Below are 18,960 nucleotides of genomic sequence, written 5' to 3'. Positions count from 1 at the left end.
TGTACCCTGAAGTTTGTCATAAATCTGGGGCAGTAGTGAAGAAAATCAAAATCTGCAGGGTTGTCCTCTGAAAGAAAGGAGGTTAAGGGATCAGCACATTTTGTGTGAATTTGTCAGATTTGAGTTTTTCCTGTAAACTATTCATTACATACTTTCTCAATTAATCAGGTACTTTCTAGTAATGTTAGTAAATAGTGACAAAGGTTCGTCCAACAGTCAGCCTCCATTATCACAACGGTGTTGTTCCAAGAACATCTCATTTCTTGTGCACTGATGGAGCTGCTTTTCACTCTTTGTTTTCTAAATACCAGTTAAATGTCAGTTGTCTCATCAGTGGAACAAAAAAATGTTATGCATCTGCAAGTTGTTATGCTATCTGGAAACAGGATCCTTCATAGAACAACTACATGCAAGAACAACAGCTGGTGTATGAAAGAATACTGCAGCGGTGTTTATTGAAATCCTGAATACACTCACTGAGAGTAACATTCCAATTTAAAAACAAAGCAATGTCTTTCATGTTCAAGTGGTCACAAAGAGGTTTGTGGTCAGGATAAAACATCACAACAATACTGACATAAAAAAAACGAAGCTGCAGACGGGTGTCAGGATGAAGATGTCCTCTGCTGATGATTCATACTAACTTAGACCTCCGTCTTTTACAGCGTAGCTGAGTTATGAAAAGATCATTCGATATGAAGTACAATACTGACTTTAAGCTCTAGTTCACACTGAACAACATGCAGAAGATATTTTGATTTTTGGCTAAAGTTCAGTTAAAGAGTTGAAAACTATCTGTCCTGTTCTGGGGCTTTTCTTTAACTCATTTGTTACATTCAGCTGACAAATTCTGTAGAAACTATCACAGTATTATTGACATTAAAGGACTAGTTCAGCGTTTAATAAAAAACACGTGGAGTGTACAGGGACCGAACATGATGTGGAACTGCTGTTATCCTCCGGTGCTCATGAGGGTCATAAGTGTCCTGGAGCTGAGCAGCACAAGGAGGCAGGACTGTCAATAAATGATTCCCCTGTCAGATTCATGGTGATCAGGGGATGTTGGGGGTCCAGGGCCCCTGGATGTTTTGGCTCTGCAGGAGCCTCTGCAACTCCTTGAACTGCTCGACAGTCTGGTCCTTCACATCAGGATGTGAGATCTGCAGCCGGATGCTGTCTGTTGACCAGCTGAGTTCTCCAGAGAACATCTCTGTCAAGATCCGAGCCACCACAGGAACCACCTGAGGACAATGAGAACCACGTCACCCTCTATTTATGAGACCTGATTTTTTTTAAGACCTCAGAATTTTTCAAAATTTCATGACTCGTGGTTGTTTGATTCAAGACCACCCAAATCAATTTGTTGTAATCACAATCAAACATCTGTGTTTGTTCTCAGTGTTTGTAAGCTGCACGTTTCAACAGACCTGAACCATAATGAGTTTCTTCTCTTTGGGTTTCTTGTCGGGCCAGTCCTCCCCAAAACAGAAGTATATCTCAAAGGGTGGAGGGTTCTGAGCTTCACCTTTCTGGAACAAGATCAGCCCTGCGGACAGATGAACATGTCAGCATGTGGCTCAAATCCGTTGAAACTAAAGACTTAGATCACTGATGCATCACCTTGGAGAAAGTCGTTGAGGCTGAACACTCTGACCTTCTTCTCCCTCTCCATGGGATTTGGTGGACCCTGTTCAGGCATGCCTGGTCCAGACCAGAACACCTTACACTGACAGAGTCGGACAGCATAGATGTCTTGCTCCCAGATCTCCAGGATCAGACCCCGGTCCATCACGTCAAGCAGTGCCTCAGTATAGAACCGCTGCTTCTGGTTCTGGATTTCGGATGTCCCTGGGAACAGGACCTGCTGCAGGGTGACAGGTCCAAACAGGTCCACCTGCTCTGGTGTTGGCTCCAGGTGTCCATAGTACAACCGGCAGCCCTGCAGGTTACTGACCGTCAGAGAGCCCATAGTCCGGCCTCGATACTGGAACTTCAGGTCCAGATCTGTAACTGCAGCATCACAGAGGACAGTTATTATATCTGGATCTGTGGCAACAAACCAGGACCTTTTACACAATAAAAAACATTAAAATGTTGGCAAAGTTTAAATAAACAGAAATTAATTAATTTAGTAACAGGCTTTTAAAGTGCAGCAACACTGCTGAGTTAACTGATGTTGAACTAAAGGACAAATAAACGAGTTTATCCCTATCCTGTTAATCTGCTGCTGCCATCACTGTGACACATTCAGATAACCAAACATTGAAGGCTCGTGGACAAGAGAAAAGGCTGTCCTGTAACTTGAAAAAAACCTTTATTGGAGATTCAACAATTGGGACCCTAGACTTTCACCTAAACCTACCTGATGAAGGGTCATTCTGAGTCCGTCTGTGGATGAGATCCAGCTATATGAACCGTGAGCTGGGTGAGCCTAACATACTGTCAAGAATCCAACAGTTCTCTGTCTTGTCCCAACAAGAACTAAACACCATGACAGACCAGAGGTTGTACTCACGTGGGACGCTGCTCAGCAGGTCATACTTGCAGGGTTGGGGGTTCTGGGGGTCCCCCTGGTTCTGGATGGCCCCCATGCTACTGGCCTCCATCAGGGCTGACCCGGAGGGAGCAGAGGCAGCATGGAGTCCGTTAGAAGGTCCTGCAGGATGAACGTAGACCCCCTGATCCACCATTTGACCCTGAGCATGGAGGTCAGAGGTCATGGGGACAATTCTTTCTGGGATGAGAGGTATCGGGATCACATGTGAAGGTCCAAATGTCCCATTGGTGGACAGACTGAATTGACTGACCTCTGAAGGAGCTGGGAAGGAGCTGAAGGAGGGTAGGTCACTGATCTTGGGGTCTGAGAAGTTTTTAAACGTAGTTACAGAAAAGTTAAAGTCAGTATCAGCTGCTCTGTTCCTCTTCAATGTCGCAGATATGTTTATAGAACATGGTTAACACCCAAGAAGACCCAAAATAAGTTCCTCCAGTAGTTTCTTTTTCCACTCAAAGTGAACAAAACGTTTTACTTACTGATTGTGAGCTCCATCAGATTTGGCATCTGTGAATGAAACAGATTTTTGTTTTCTGGTCAGTCAGGTGATAAAAATATGAGTCCCAGTTTGTATTTTTACACATTTTATTCCTCACCTCCTCCTCCTCATCATCATCATCAGCAGCATCTGAAACAGAAAAGGACCAATTTGGCTTTTATCCATGAGTTCAAGTGTGAAATACCAAATCAGTTTCCAGGAACTTAAAAGGAGGGTTTAATATAATAAAAAACTCTTTATATGAGTTCATATTTTCTAAAAACACAATGATAAATGTCAGAACATTTCACCTTCATTTCATGTAGTTAAAATTCTTTGTTTGAGCATTTTAACAATTTAGTTTTCTGACTTCACACTTTGGCATCTGTTTAGAGCTAAATATTTTACAGTTTCTTTTTAAAGTTTCTCTGTCAGAAGTGACTATTTGACCACTTCGGTCCTCTACACCTGACAGGGCTCATATATGCAGCTCTAATATTAGCATGTATAAAACCTTGTTGATACAAAATAAACTACATGACTATCAGATGTGTTAGTATAAAAATTTTTGGACATCTTCAGAGGTCCAAGTCCTCACCTGGGTTCCCAGGGTGCTCACAGACCTCATAGATTTTGTATGGTTGGACTGGAGTCTCTTTAGTGCCATCATATTTCAGCTGAAACTCTCTGCTTTTGTTCAGAGCACAACGAAGGTTTGCTTTCCACTTGGCAGGGTCCGGTTCATCCACACCTTCCTGATATTTACCTGTCTCCAGAGCCCATGCCTGGAAGACACAGGATGATTTATACTCTCAATTACATGAACTTTTCAGTTAGACTGCAGTCTGCACCTGGAAAAGATGGCACTTTTAAAAACAACACAATGTAATGTAACATAATGTAGCTCAGGAGGCATCCGTTAATCGTAAGGTCAGCGGTGTCCTTGGACAAAGTTTATGGTAATTTAACTGATTGGTCATGTCAGTGGTTTTAACGTTGAGGCAGATTCGGGTCCTGTGGGTTGGAATTTCCATGGCTCAGCAGAAATTTGGATTGTAATAAGATGATTGTCATTCGCTCTGACTGATTGGTCTGAAGTAAAACTTGTAGTTTCACATGTCAAACTGATGGTGTCAGAACCAAGTGAGGAGAGAAAAAGCAGAAGCAGTGAAAGAGGAAGCGACATCATCAGCAGTAAAGCTCAGTGAGGAGCCAATCAGCACATTTGAAGTCAGTTTTATGAAAGTGTGAGGCCCAAATGCAGGAAGTAGAGGAAGTCACACATTTCCTTTTTCTTCATGACTTTATACTTGCTTCCATTCATTTGACAATGACCTGTTTGAACTGAAGGACTTAATCACAATCACAGATGAAGTTTAAAAATGCACCAGCATCCTTCAAGTTCTCAAAGGTTAAAAATTGGAACAGTTAAAACAATGAGTCCTCTTTTTAAACCTGAACCTCTCTTGTGATCATGTGATGGCAATTTAGCATGCTGGTCTGAAGAAACAGCTGCGTCACAGAAACATTTCTGTGAAAACAGTCGATTTACTCAACACTGAAGTTAACTGAAACGGTTTCCTACTGAGTAAAATGACGAAGGATCTCAGTGGCGCCATGAGAAGAGCAGTTTGAGTTCTACAGCCGGTAAGCCTACCTAAAGGTGCTTCAGGTCTTCCTTTCTTATACCCGTGAAGACAGGATCCACTGGACTGTCCTCAGATCCTCACAGCAACAACATTTAAACTGGAGAACCATTCAACCGTTCACGAAAACAATCAACTTACCACATGTTAACTGAGTTATCAGAACATAATCAACATGTGAACCATCTTGTAAAATGTGAGATGTTTTTGGCCAGATGACATTTTTAATTCAGCACTGTTAAACCTAAAGAACAATGTGTACAGTACGTTTGTAGGCCTGCACTTAATGCTTTTCTTGCCTTAATGTAACAATCATTTTCATGAAGTCATCTTAATTTGAGAACCTTTCAGACAGACTTGGGCTCTTTATGGGTTAATCTAACCTTGAAGATGGTGTTTTCCTCATCTGATGTTGGTGTGTGGCGTGTAGCATGTTTCCAGGGGATCTGGAACAGTCGATGGTCTGGACTGAGCCACTGCAGACCAGGATACCTGCCGCTGTTCACCTGAGCCAACAACCAGGGCTTCAGACGGATCCTCCGCGGCTGGATGCTCATGCTGAGGGGGACTGGGATCACTGGGACGAGGACTGGTAGGAGAGTGAGACCTATGGGTGAATAGAAGAACAGGCTTGGGTGACTGAACTCTTAATCAACCACAGGAGGGGAGGGTTCGTTATGCTACTTTTTAAATCAAAAACTACAAAGTTCTTCACAATAAAAGCATAAAAAAAGAATGGAAAACAGACAGACAAAATGTCCTGAAATTATTTCAGAAATGAAAAAAACACAACAGCAAATTTCTTAATATGAACAGAAAACGTTTTCATGTAATAAATGACATTATAATGACATTATAATGCACATTCTGATTATTAGTCCAGCTTGATGTCAGAGATGTCAGAATTCAAGTGTCCAATGAAGACCATGAGAGATAGTCAGAAGCTGAGCTGTTGTCAGTTTAGTTCTGGTCTGAGATCAGTCTAGAACATTTTCACACCCTGCTCTGAGAACTGATTATTTATTTGGCCAAAACCAAGACAGTTCAGGTGCTCTCAGTTCAGTAGAGAGAAACTTGAGTTCTGAGGGTGTTTGGTTTTATTTTTCAGTTTGATAAGGAAAACAGGTGGAAGAATATTTCCCTCAACATTACGTGACTTTAATCTTTTTTTTTTTTTTTTTAATCTATATTTTGTTTAACTTCCTGTTTGCACACATCACACACACACACCTGTGGGCGAGCAGCCTGCTCAGGTAGATGATCACACTTCTAACAGGAAGTGATTTGAAGTCATCACTTTGTGTTAAGCGTATGAAATACTTCACGTGTAGAAGTACATGACAGTATTTATGTTCAGGTCGAGCAGCGGACTGCTGGCTTCAAGTTCAACATGTTTTTTGTTCCTTAGAAATATTAGGAAGTCAGCGAGTCAGTCATGGGATCAGATCTCGGATCAGATCTCAGACAGGCCACAGGATATCAAAAACTAGACCAGTTGTGGGATCGGATCAGGACCGTCAGACAAACTGAATCTTTTAATCGATCACACAAACGGAGGTCGTGACGTTTCAGCTTGTTCACGAATAACGTTCGCGTGTGCGCGCGCGCAGTGATTTTAACGATGGACTCACCTGGTTCTGGTCCTGGTCCTGCCCGTCACTGAGCTTCGCGATATGTTAAACAGCCGCGGGTTCGGGTTTTAATCGTCACAGTGACGTCAACGAGCAGACAAACAAACGCCGACACTAAGTGAAGCTGCTCAGAGACTTCAGTGAGAAACGTTGAGTTTGACGGAACTGAGATCAGATCTGAATCAGTGAGAACGACGACTTCCTGTCACAGAGACAAAATAAAAGCCTTTTTTTTTAGCTACTGTATTAGCTACTTTTTAAGCTACTTCATGACGACACAAACCGACAGATACTGTAAATATAAATACTACGGTATAAATACCTATATATATATATATATATATATATATATTTGTGTATTTATACTTCACTGAAGTAAAAATTTGACTAGGCTACTAACTTGTTTCAGTTTTCAAAAAGGGACATGACTTCTTTATGGATGAACTATTCAAAGTATTCAAAGCATTCAACAGTTCAAAATATTATTGTCAGTGTGAAATAGTAAGTAAAATAATTTTATTGTGAAGGTGTGACAAGGAGCTTCCTGTATGATACTGTAAATATTTTTTATTAAAGTAGTTCATGTTCCTTCTCTCCTTCCTGCACACAGAAGACTTTCATTTTCAAACCAGTAACTCTGTCTAGCCTGGACTAAATTAACTAATTAACTGACTAATTAACTTCTCTAATCGCTAGTAGTTTCATCACACCCAACCAGTCAAAACTAAACTGAACTTTAATTTATTGTCATTGACTATTTATTTCCTCTCCTCTTCACTTTGACCAGCAGGGGAGGCTGTTGGTCGCCCTAAAGAGCCTTATCATCGTTGTCTCTTGCTATTAGTGGACATCAGGACGACACACTGACCTGTCAGAGTTGTTTCTCACATCTTCTGATATACAAAAGTTTATTGAAGAGCAACAAAGAAAATCATGAAGTTTAGGTTTGATCTCTGGACACGCAGTGATGACTGATCAGAAAATCAGTTAATCTTTTAAACTGTCCAGACTTTAAATGATCATCTTATTCATTTTTACCACTGCTGAATACACCGAGATGCGTTCCATTTCATGACTGTTTTTACTGTTTCTTCAGTCACATGTTTGTGTTTGTTTGAACAAATGAATTAAAATAACATTTTCATTTGTGGAAACATTAATCAGCAGTTCAAAAACTCACTTCTCACTATGAACAAGAACATAAATGCAACAATAAAAGGAAAATAAACAAGATTTAAACTCTGGTTTGGTTGTTTAATGGCGAGCAAAACGTTCAGTGAATCAGCTGAGTGATTTGTTTCTGGTCTGTGATTGGCTGCTGCAGAGACGAGAGACGCCATCTAAGCGTATGAATCCCCCTACTTTTGTAATGTCACCTCTGATTGGTTTGTTTGAATTTCATTTGAGTTTACTGCTGTGACCATCATCAACACCTGAGAAACTTTCTCTAACATCAGGTAGTCTGATGTTTTCTGTTGCCTCGCGTTGATCCTCTGGTTTTTCTATGACAGGAAACGGCTCAGAGTGGAGTCCGGATCCTCCTTCAGGATCACCAGTGATAATGTTTGATGATGATGATAGAGGAGGAGAAAGCAGAGAGCGTCTCTGGGTATACACTCCCTGTCTGCCATGGAAACTTTCTGTCTCTGAAGAAGACTCAAATTCATGTCTCAAGGCTCTGCTACTGTACAAAGACTCCTCCATGGACAACACCTGTCGACTGGAGCCCACCTGTCAGTGACAAAGAGAGTTTTATTCAGTTTGTGTTGTTGTCTTCAACATGTCATCAGTCTGTCTCTCTGAAGGTTTCAGCAAGGGAGTTCAAGAGTCCAGCACGCTGACAGCAGCTGTTTATAACCTGTTAAACGGTGTGCCTTAAACTAGTGTTTCACTTCATTAAAAAGTGACATATTTTGTCATTGGAGGGAACTCACTCCAACGAAATTTGTTCTCTGCATTTAACCCACCCAAGTGACGTGCACACACACACACGCACGCACGCACGCACGCACGCACGCGCACACACACACACACACACACACACACACACAGCAAACCCGGGGCAGTGGGGGACCGCGTGCAGCGCCCGGGGAGCAGTGGGGGTTAGGTACCTTGCTCAAGGGTACCTCAGCCATGGACACCAGGACAGGGAATCGAACCAGCGATCCACCGGTTACGGGTCCGACACCCTAACCGCTGATCCACGACTGCCCCAGGAAAACATCAACCAGAAATACAGCTCAGTAGACCTGTTCCACCGCTCTGCATCTTAGTCTGTGTGTTTGTGTGTATGCTTGATTACAGGACTGGGATCAGGTGTGTGTGTGTATGTCTGAAGCAGCAAGCTGCAAACCATCTTCAATCAGCTCTGCTTTAAAAACTGGTCTTCATCTCCTCCACCAGTTGGACTCATTCCAGACTTTTGACTTGTTTTGTTCACATGTTCTCTTTGTCTGCTGCTCTTCCTGGCCTCGGTTCTGCCTCCCCCCCCCCCCCCCCTTTGTCTGTTAAACTTGGAAACCTTTTCACTGCCTAGCTTTCGTATGTCAGGTCTCCTGTCTGGTCCTGCTCAGTCCTGTTCCTCCCAGAGGCTTGCCTGATCACATCAGTACTTTGTTAGCAAATTTACTGTGGCTCTTAATCCCTGTCTCAAAACTGCATTTGGGTTCATCCAACTAGTCCTGCTTAACACGAACACAGATGCATAGCAACAGCAATATAGAACTTACTTACAGAAATTACTTTCGATGACAGCACATAACACCTGTATCTGGAACCTGGTCTGGCTGCCTGATCCATGACTACCAAAGTCCTCCAGAGTAGCTGCCTTGTTAACAGCGGCAGTGGTTTGTGCATTTCTGTCTGTTAATGCATCAGACCCCTGTTGAAACTGGTTTTTACTGATAGTTGGATGACTGGGTACATTTACTTGGTGATGCTAACTTAGACCAGCATTTCACATTAACTTACAGGTAATTTATTGTCTGGTCATGCTGGCATTGGGGTGTTTTTACATACTGACTACTTTTAAAATCGAATAATGTGCCGCCTACAAACCTGTTCTCATCCCAGGTCACCAGATCTCACTTCACATCTCATTCAGGCAGACGGTGTCTGTGTGGGCTGCTCAAAGCCTTTCTTACAGGTAGCTAATGTGAAACAGGACCATAGGACAGAACACATCTTGGCACCAAGACTGTGTGCTTAAGTTTAGGAAAAGATCAGTGAAGTTTTGTTTCATAAGTACCCTGTGTTGAGTAAAAGTCATGTGTAATTCACCACTGAACCCTGACCTAAGTCTCAGACTTTGCTAAGTACAAATCCTTAATACAAACAGTAAGTTAGTAGGTGATTATTAACCCAAGCTTTGTGTTGAGCAGCATATTTTCTGTTTTTATGACCCTGATTCCAAAAAAGTTAGAAGTTTGTGTAAAACATGAATAACAAAACAGAATGTGAGAATCTGCTCATCCTCTCTGACACAGACAGTAGAGTACAGTAGAGACAGTACAGAGACAATATTTTACATGTTTGATCTCATCAAATTCATTATGTTTAGTATTTGATGGCAGCAACACATTTTAAACCAGCTAAGAAACAGGAACAACAACAGACTGAGAAAGCTGTGTGCTGCTCAGAAAACACCAGTTTGGACCAGTCCACAGGTAAACTGGTTAAACAGGTGAGAGGATCCTGACTGGGTGTGACAGAATGGGCTGATGGTCATGACATTGTCAAATACTGTGTGGACAAATAACTTTGCTCTTGGCACAACTGAAAGGAATTTCGGAATTTAGGAATAATAGGATCAAAAGATTCTGAGAATCTGGAGGAATCTGCAAATGGAATCAGGATTGCAGACAGAAAACTGCAAACCCTGAAATTGTTGCTTTATTTAAATAAAAATATCAGTCCAGAAAATCACAGCTGCATTCTTCACATTAATCATGTCTACATGAACACAGAGCTACATGAAAGGTTGATATTGTACTGTCATCCTAAAATAAACACAGGACACCACAGAAAGACTTCCAGCCCACTGATTTAGGCTATAAAGACGTGCACATGACAGGAAGTCCACGCTGACTATCACAACATCACATCACTGAACAACAAATTCATGAAACTCACCCTCTGAAACCACAACAAACTCTACAGAAGAAGAGGTAACAGGAAATATGCAGAACATCGAGAGAATCTGAATATTTGATATCACCTGAATATAAACTCACAGTTCTAAACAAATTTTGTGTTGTTGAAGATGAAGACTGATGTAACTTTTTAAAACTGTCCTGATTTAAAGTTGCACCAGCTGATGTTTCTGTCCATTTGTTTTCAGCAGAAACAAATAACACATCACCCTTTATGGAGATGGTCTGATTACAGGGACAAACTGAAAGTTGTAATGTTTCAGATATCTTGTTGGGTGTATTGAGGTGTCAGTGATTCACTTCGTACCACGTTGGGATGTTTTTCAAGGGCGATGGCAGCATGTTCATCATTTCTTTGTTGCTGTCGTCTCCTGATGGTTCGAAGCAGCAGAAACAGAACAGATGACAGAAACAACAGCAGGATCATTGCTGCGATTCCTCCTGCAAGTCTGCTGTCCACATCTGCAAACAACTGCTGCTCAGTGAAAGCACCTCGAGGGACTACAGAGAGCAGAAAGTTTGTCAGTTAGTGAATACCCTACAAAAGACCAAACATAGAAAAATCTTCTGAATCTGAATTTTGACAACACACCACAAATTACAAATACATAATGTGATGTTAGAAAGGGGCTCAGTAATTTATTGAAAGTTTTTTTAAGAAACATTTCTGACACAGGAAGAAATTGTGCATTTGTTGGTCTTCAGTGGTGGATAAATCAACACTTTGAGGGGACTATTTGTTTGCAGGATATGTTCAATGAAAATCACCAGCCATAGACTTTGACCACGCGATGTTAACTGTTCACTGTTCTGTTCTTTGAGAGCAGCTCCAAATAAACTTTATTTAGCAGAATAATCAAAAATTATATTTGTTCTGGGATAGGACATGATAAAAGTCAATAAATCCACTCCACCATCTAGAAGTAAAGAAAACTCTTCAGAACTCTGACAATCATCTTGTCTGTCAGTTTGCTTTCCCATCAGACTCTTCAGTGAGCTGCTTCAGATGGTCCTGCTGAGTGTTTGTGTTGTCTGTCACTGCACTGATGGGAGGGATAACGGCTGTTACCTCATTAAGGAAAAAAGAGTCCTGACCATTTTGTCATCACTCAGAGATCAATGAGCAGAAAATGTACGACTGTCCTCCAAACACAGACTCTTGCTTCACTTTAATGAGCCACCTTGTCATATCAACTCCCTGCTGAGTTTACAGACCATCACTCCACCACAGGAAGTTAATCCTGATGTCTGTGTCGTTTCTGTCTGCAGCCTATGTCACACAGCTTCATATGTGTTCATGCGTGTACACACAGTTACATATGTGTAAATATGGGTTAGTCCTGGTCGTTTCACAATGTTACTGTTCTCACCTGACTGTCCTCTCTGCAGGACTTCAATGTCCACTGAAGCTGAAACTTCTTCTCCTGATTCTTCATCTCTGGCTACAACCTGCAGACTCAGTAACACAACCATCAAACATAAAATGATTATCTTTTAATGTGGTTAACCTCAGTTTGTTTTCTCCCACAGAAACCTGAACCGAATCACTGCCTCAAATAAATGTTAAATAAGGGGCTCAGTGGGTTCACACTGAGAAGCTTTTAGTTCTAATCTTCACTCTGATCTTCCTGCTGATTCTCCTGTTGGATATCAGTCTGAGTGTTTCAAACACACCTGAGGACCAAAGACCTCAGCCCTGCTTCATGGTTTCCCATATTAGTTGTTTGACTCACTAGCCAAGGGAAATGAATGATGGAAACAATGAAAACATGTTTGCTTTTACAAGCCAGTACAGGTTAGGGTTAGATAGTCAAAGTCCACAGAGTTTCTAGTAGACCTGCTGGACAAGAATAAGGTGTAGATAGATAGATAGATACTTTCTTGATCCCGAGGGAAAATCAAGATTGCTGAGAACAACTTGATAAGATTCTTTACAATAGATTCTTTAAAATAATTTTTAAAATCTGCCTCGGTAGAAATGAATGTGATTTTGTTCAATCAGCATGCGGAAATGATTTGACGACAACTGTAAACAAGCTGAAACCTTTTCCTAATGTTTTTACTGCATAAACAGACCAAAACATACAGGTAATAACACATCAGTCGATTATAATGCATGAGAACATGAATGTGAGGTGGAGCAGGTGGAAACAGGGATGGTCTTTGAGGTAGAATTGAGATCCTTGGCTTGTACATGTGTGAAGAGACCGGAATGGTTGAAGGTGTTGGTGCCAGGGTGTAGGAGAATGAGGATGGAAAGGGAGAAGGGCCGAGTGATTAATGACTTTTGGCTTGAGTCCAGGCACACAGGACTTTTATTCTGATTCACAGTATAATGTAGTGAGTTATGATAAAATAGATAAATACATAGTACATAAATAATGCTGCATAGTAGTACGACAAAGGTAACACACCTGCAGAATGTGTCTGTCAAAGGGGTTCAGTCGGTCCGTCCTGGCAATCAGAACCCCACCCTGGGTGACTTGGTATAGTCCAGATGGAGGATGGAGGGAGTAGAGGATGTTTGGATTAAAGCCCTGTGATTGAACAGCAGTGATGACTCACCAGGTGTCATACAGGTGATAACACAGGCAGACCAGTAGGTGTTCTTACATCAGAGAAGTCGCGGTCTGACACCTGGACCTGTAACACCTGGTTTCCATAGGTGGAGACGATGGAGGCGGGGCTAGAGTTCTGGATGATGAAACCTTTAAAGGTGGTTCTGTTGAAGACCGGAGGGAACATGTTCTCACTGAGAACTCTGATCAGAACCGATGCCACGCTGTACTTCAGGTGGTCATTCGCCTGACACACCTGCAGGAAGGCCGACGGGGTGGACACAAGTACAAATAGATCATATTGTGTTCTGTAGCGACTGTTTTCAATCAGTCAGCAAAGAGGGTATAATGTTGTTACCATGACGATGAGTGTGAAGTTCGACATCACTTGTCGGCTGTTCACAGGTCTGGTTAACCTAATCTCACCTGTCCTGTTGTTGATCACAAACCTGTCCTGATCACCACCTGCTGAGACACAAACACATCTGTACACAGCTGTGTATATGGACTGAATGGTTTTTTTTAACATCAATGTGAGACATTTCCTACTAACAAACCATGAACAACCTGTGTCTATGCCTTTTGGGTAGCTCTTCCTGCCAGACACAGATGTCAGATGTTTCAAATTTTCTTTAAATCTGATGACTCAGATTATAAATTTGTTCTAGGGATCCTACAGAATTGAGTTATTGTGTTCTGTCGTACAGTGCAGCCCCTCACACCTATCAGCTCCCATGACTGCTCTGGATGTACAAATCAGGTGTGGTTAGACAGTCTTATGAAGGTTAGATAGCTACACCACCTGTTGGTGTTTTCTCCAAAGTCACTGATTATCCCAGTCCATCACCAGTAGTCTGCCATGTTGTAAATTACTGAGTAAAGTGAGATTCTCAGATGGTTTGTGATTGTATACTGTTTAAGAGCTGGTTGCAGAAGTAAAAACATTTCATACAAAAGCAAAGCAGCATCACTTTATGCTCATATTATCCTCCTAGGAGGTGCACAATATCCAGGACCTTTTCCCCCCTCTGCATTATGGACCATTTATTTCCTCCTAAACAATCTGAGTGTGCATGTTCTGCTGTCTTTGTTGTGCTTATGTAAGTCTTATGTGTGTTAATGTTGATTGAACCTTGCTGTTACACAGCAATTTAGAAACAAAATGAGTGATCATTAAACTGAATTCAATTTAGTTTATTTATATAGTGCCAAATCAAAACAGAAATTATCTCATGACACTTTCCAAACAGAGCAGGTTGAGACCAAACTCTTTAGTCTACAGAGAGACCCAACATCCCCCCATGGGCAAACACTTGGCGACAGTGGAGAGGAAAACCTGCCTTTCAGCAGGCAAAAACCTCAGAGCAGAATCCAACTGCAGCACAGGCTCATTATTCTCTGCATAATGCAATTCAACTCTGACCTGACAGGATGCTGTAGATCAGAGAAGTGTTGATTCCTCTGTCTCCATCCTCTGCTCTAATGGGACCGGGAGAAAACTCCAGAACTCGCTCCTGAAACATAAAACAGAAAATATGTCTGCTGAAAGTACACATTAAGAGAATTTACCTGCTGTCTCAGGTGTTTACCTGTGGTTTCAGGTGTGCTCCTGTTGTGTTGAATGGCTTTTTTTTATGTGATGTTTTTTGTTTTTTGTTTTTTTTTTACCTGCTGTTTGTGTGTGATGTTGGCAGTGTAGGTAGGGTTCATGCAGACCGGAACACCTGGTGAGACAGGTGTACAGGGCAGGAAGTGTGGATACTGGTCATCTCCATCCTCAATGTTCACCCTCAGAACAGCAGACGTGTTGAATTTTTCCACAGTGTTTGCTTCCTGTTTCATCATGTAAAACAAAATGTCAGGACAGTTATCTATCTTATTATATCTCCATTATTATTATCTCCATTAAAGCAACCCTACTTATGCTTTAAAGTGATTGTTGTTTTTGAGGCTAATTCCCCTCATTCTGTAATGTTTCTCAGAAAAAGCTCTTCAGTGGAAAAACCTTCCAATATATATATATGTAGGATAAACAGATGGTGGTTTGAATGTTATTACAGGTAGAAAAAAACTCTGTTACCTGGGCCCAGATGATCACCTGCAGGTGAGATCTGGTCTCGTAGTCCAGAGGTTTGTTTAGAACTATGTTTCCGCTATTTGGTAGATCGATCCGGAAGAACCATGCATCACGCTGCAGGTAACAGGTGAGTTCATAAAGACAAATAAGACATGGACAGAAATATGTGGACAGGCCTGTGCTCCACTTACTGATGAATGATCGACGATGTAAGTGATCATGTCTCCATCTGCATCAACTGCCCTCACAGTGAAAACCACAGAGTTCACTGCTGTCAGCTGCACACACACACAAATAAACCATGTATATAATATACCTGGACATCAGCTCTTTGACTTTTAGTCTCACACATAGCCAATCCTTAAATGGGCAGTATGTTGGCAATTTGTGTTCATCAGGAATAATTTGTGCTAAGAATCATGACCTCCACATTTAGTGTGTTTGGGGAAAAAAGAAGCAATCATACAAAATAAAGATTTTACCTATCCAGGTGATCCACTTCTGAAAGATTCACACCTCTGTTCCAAAGTTAAATCATCTCAAATTGGCTGTACATGTACTGCTTCTCATTTTATGCACTACTTATTTTTGTATGTTTGATACAAAACCAGCATCAGTCGTGCATCTTTTACCTCACTGATGGTGAACGGCTGAATGGTCTCCTCCAGAAAGTTTGGTCTGTTATCATTTTCATTTACAATCTCCACCAAGATTCTGTACCTACTCTGAGGAAACAAATGCAACTTCTTTACTCCTGAGAACATGTTATCATCTGCTGCTGTGAATGTCAGACAGGTAACCTACCTGTATGACATCATCCTCATAACAAGTCATCTCTGCTATCAGCACGGCTCCCTGAACCTGACAGACAAACATACATCACTGAGTGACAGGTTGAGGTGAGATGCCTCAAACCTACAGGTGTAGCGCCAGTGAGTTATGGTACCTCTCGGTCAAGGACTCTGGAAGCAGAGGTGTTCAGTCTGATGGTTCGACCCTCTAAGTAGAACCAGTCGGCGTTGTCTCCAGTCAGACACAGTCGGATGGTGTTGGCTCCTGGTTCTCCAGTGATGCTTAGGTTTGAGATAAACTGACCCATTGGACTGTTCTCTCTGACCGATGCAAAGATGTCTGAGCCGCCCAGACACAGACTGGCTGAAGACGAATCACAGACAGCTCAGATCTCTGTGTTAGCACTGACTGAATGTCTGCAGAACTACTGAGAGTCAAGCAGATTTACTCAAGTATGGCTCAATAAGTCTGAGGTACTCCTTCTTTACTTGAGTATTTCCATCATCTGTACATTTATTTGACAACTTCAGCTACTAATTACTATCTACTATCATTCTTGTTCTTTTCTGAGTTTTATTGTTATTGGTTTTGTTTCTGTTTATCATGTTGTTGTTCTGTGTTCCGTGACAAAAAAACTATAAAAGCTGAAGAACGATGATGTAATCTGCAGGACGCTGAGGGACATGTTAAATAAATAATTTCATCTTTGTTGTCAAAGAAAAAAATAGCAATGACACACACACACACACACACACACACACACACATACAGTCATGGCCAAAAATATTATCACCCATGCACTTCTGTCAGATAATGCAACACTTCTCCCAGAAAATTGTTGAAATTATAAATGCTTTGGTATTCACGTTTATTTCTTTTGTTTGCATTGGAACAACACAAAAAAGCATAGGAAAAAAAGCCAAATCTGATATCATTCTACACAGAACTCCCAAAGTGGACTGGAAAAAATTAGTGGCACCTTTTCAAAATTGTAAGAAATAATTGTATTTCAAGCATGTGATACTCCTTTCATTGGTAATTAAACTCACCTGTGGCAAGTAACAGGTGCTGGCAATATAGAACTCACACTTGCAGCCAGATAAAATAGAGAAAAGTTGACTCAGCCTTTGGGTTGTGTGTCTGTGTGTACCACACTAAGCATGGAGAAAAGATAAAATTCAGAAAGAAAGGTTCACAGATGTTTTGTAGTTGCTTTGCTGCTTTTGGCACCGGATGCCTTGACTGTGCGCATGGCATCATGAAATCTGAAGACCTGATCTGAACCAAAGAATTTTGGGGCGCAATTTAGGGCCCAGTGTCAGAAAGCTGGCTCTCCGTCAGAAGTCATGGGTCTTCCAGCAGGACAATGACCCAAAGCATACTTCAAAAAGCACCCAGAAGTGGATTAAGACAAAGTGCTGGGGAGTTCTGAAGTGGCCAGCAATGAGTCCAGATCTAAATCCCATAGAACACCTGTGGAGAGATCTCAAAGCAGCAGTTGGGAGAAGACAGAAGAGTGGTCCAAAAGAGGTGTAAAAAAACTCACTGATGGTTACAGGAAGCAATTGATTTCAGTTATTTTTTCCAAAGGGTGTGCTACCAACTATTAAGTTGAGAGTGCCAATAACTTTGTCCAGTCCATTTTTGGAGTTCTGTGTAGAGTGATATCAGATTTGGCGTTTTTCCTTTGCTTTTTTGTGTTGTTCCAATAAAAACAAAAGAAATAAACATGTGAATACCAAAGCATTTGTAATTTCAACAGTTTTCGGAGAGAACTGGTGCATTGTCTGACAGAAGTGCAGGGGTGCCAATGTTTTTGGCCTTACCTGTAACAACATGATAAGATAACCTGAGAGCCACCTGCCAGAGCAGCAGCGTGCAGGGTCTCCGCATGTTCCTCCTTGTCCACCTGCAGAACAGGAACAGTTTCAGCAGGTGACCACGCCATGTCTTCATTTTATTGCTAAAGCAGAGGATGAGATTTAAACAGGCCCCCCGGCCCAGGGTTGTCAGGTTCATCTCACACCAGAACACTTCTGGGTTTAACCAGAGCTCTTATTGTAGTAGCTGCTGGGCTCAGATCACAGCTGTAGTAAAGGTAGCCTGCTAACATGCTAAATGCTTCCAAATAAAAGATGACTTCCTGTGGGCTAAACTTGTATGAGGATGTGTAGCACCAAACAGCAGCTTCAGGGTTCAACCAACTTCATTACCAGACTGATGTCATGATGATGTTGTTAACAACATCACTGATTTAGTGACTGCTGCAACACTCAGTCGATGCTGTTAGTGGTTAGTCAGCTGTGATTTAACTTCAGTCTGACAGTCCTGGGATGAACAGCGTTAAGAGGCACAGGGAAGACGATACTGAGGCCGACGATCACGGTAAGTCTGGGTCAGAACACTCGTTAGACACATCTGAGCTAATATTGCAGTCTGTCTGTGGTACCAGATCAATACATAACACAAAGTTGTGATGGGAAACACATTAATGTGCAGAATCATGTCACTCAAGTGAGCACATTAGTGTCAAAGACGAAATGACAGAATCAGAATCAGAATTCCTTTGTTTATCCCCGAAGGGAAATTCTTAAAATTCTTAAAATGACAGAGCAACAGAGGAAAAATGTGTTTATGTGTGTCTTAGAGTCATTAAACAAACATCTTACCTGAAGCGCTCACCTCTCTCTCTCTCTCTCTCTCTCTCTTGCTGGCCTATAGACAGTCAGGGTCTCTCAGTCTGTTCAGGCTTTCTGCTCTCTGCCTCATGTTGTCAGAGTTATCATGGTCTCATGTTATTGTTTAGCTGCTTTCCACCCGAGAGAACAGAGAGCAGCCTATACTGTATGTGTTACTGTGTGTGTTACAGTGTGTGTGTGGGCATTAGCTGAAGGCTTACAAAGCATTAATGAGCAGGATAAGTAGGCCAACATGCTGCAGGGTTTTAAACCAACCAACAGGAGGCTGCTACTTAACACTGTGGTCATTATCAGTCACAGGAAGTATTTACTGAAGTAATAATACTAATACACAATACACAGTACTTATAACAGTGGTTATTATGGTATTCCAC

General features: G+C 41.6%; 2 protein-coding genes across 3 annotated transcripts; both read right to left on the bottom strand.

The window, feature by feature from the left end:
* Window positions 1-428: 428 nt before the first annotated feature.
* Window positions 429-6,491, bottom strand: irf5 (interferon regulatory factor 5). 2 transcript variants are annotated; one of them, XM_046378784.1, is made up of 10 exons: window positions 6,310-6,491; window positions 5,062-5,285; window positions 3,631-3,817; window positions 3,151-3,182; window positions 3,034-3,061; window positions 2,808-2,860; window positions 2,516-2,696; window positions 1,621-2,010; window positions 1,428-1,546; window positions 429-1,241 (listed from the first exon to the last, which is right to left on the bottom strand). In XM_046378784.1, exons 2-10 carry the CDS (start codon window positions 5,233-5,235, stop codon window positions 1,053-1,055), a joined length of 1,353 nt encoding a protein of 450 aa, XP_046234740.1. In that variant the 5' UTR covers window positions 5,236-5,285; window positions 6,310-6,491; the 3' UTR covers window positions 429-1,052. The 2 variants fall into 2 exon arrangements, with proteins under 2 accessions (XP_046234740.1, XP_046234739.1); XM_046378783.1 differs by having other exon boundaries at window positions 2,516-2,860.
* An 823-nt stretch (window positions 6,492-7,314) lies between these two features.
* On the bottom strand, window positions 7,315-17,855 carry cdhr5-rs (cadherin-related family member 5, related sequence). Its single transcript, XM_046379535.1, has 14 exons — window positions 17,714-17,855; window positions 16,042-16,250; window positions 15,900-15,956; window positions 15,728-15,820; window positions 15,287-15,373; window positions 15,099-15,209; window positions 14,687-14,851; window positions 14,442-14,532; window positions 13,377-13,483; window positions 13,074-13,274; window positions 12,875-12,997; window positions 11,831-11,909; window positions 10,768-10,961; window positions 7,315-8,040 (listed from the first exon to the last, which is right to left on the bottom strand). Exons 1-14 carry the CDS (start codon window positions 17,841-17,843, stop codon window positions 7,708-7,710), a joined length of 1,980 nt encoding a protein of 659 aa, XP_046235491.1. The 5' UTR covers window positions 17,844-17,855; the 3' UTR covers window positions 7,315-7,707.
* Between the last annotated feature and the right edge of the window lie 1,105 nt (window positions 17,856-18,960).

This window comes from Scatophagus argus, chromosome 22 (assembly GCF_020382885.2).
Source record: "Scatophagus argus isolate fScaArg1 chromosome 22, fScaArg1.pri, whole genome shotgun sequence".
In the NCBI taxonomy this organism is placed as follows: Eukaryota; Metazoa; Chordata; class Actinopteri; family Scatophagidae; genus Scatophagus; species Scatophagus argus.
Note: the sequence above shows the minus strand (reverse complement) of the source record. Positions and strands in the feature narration are given on the sequence as shown.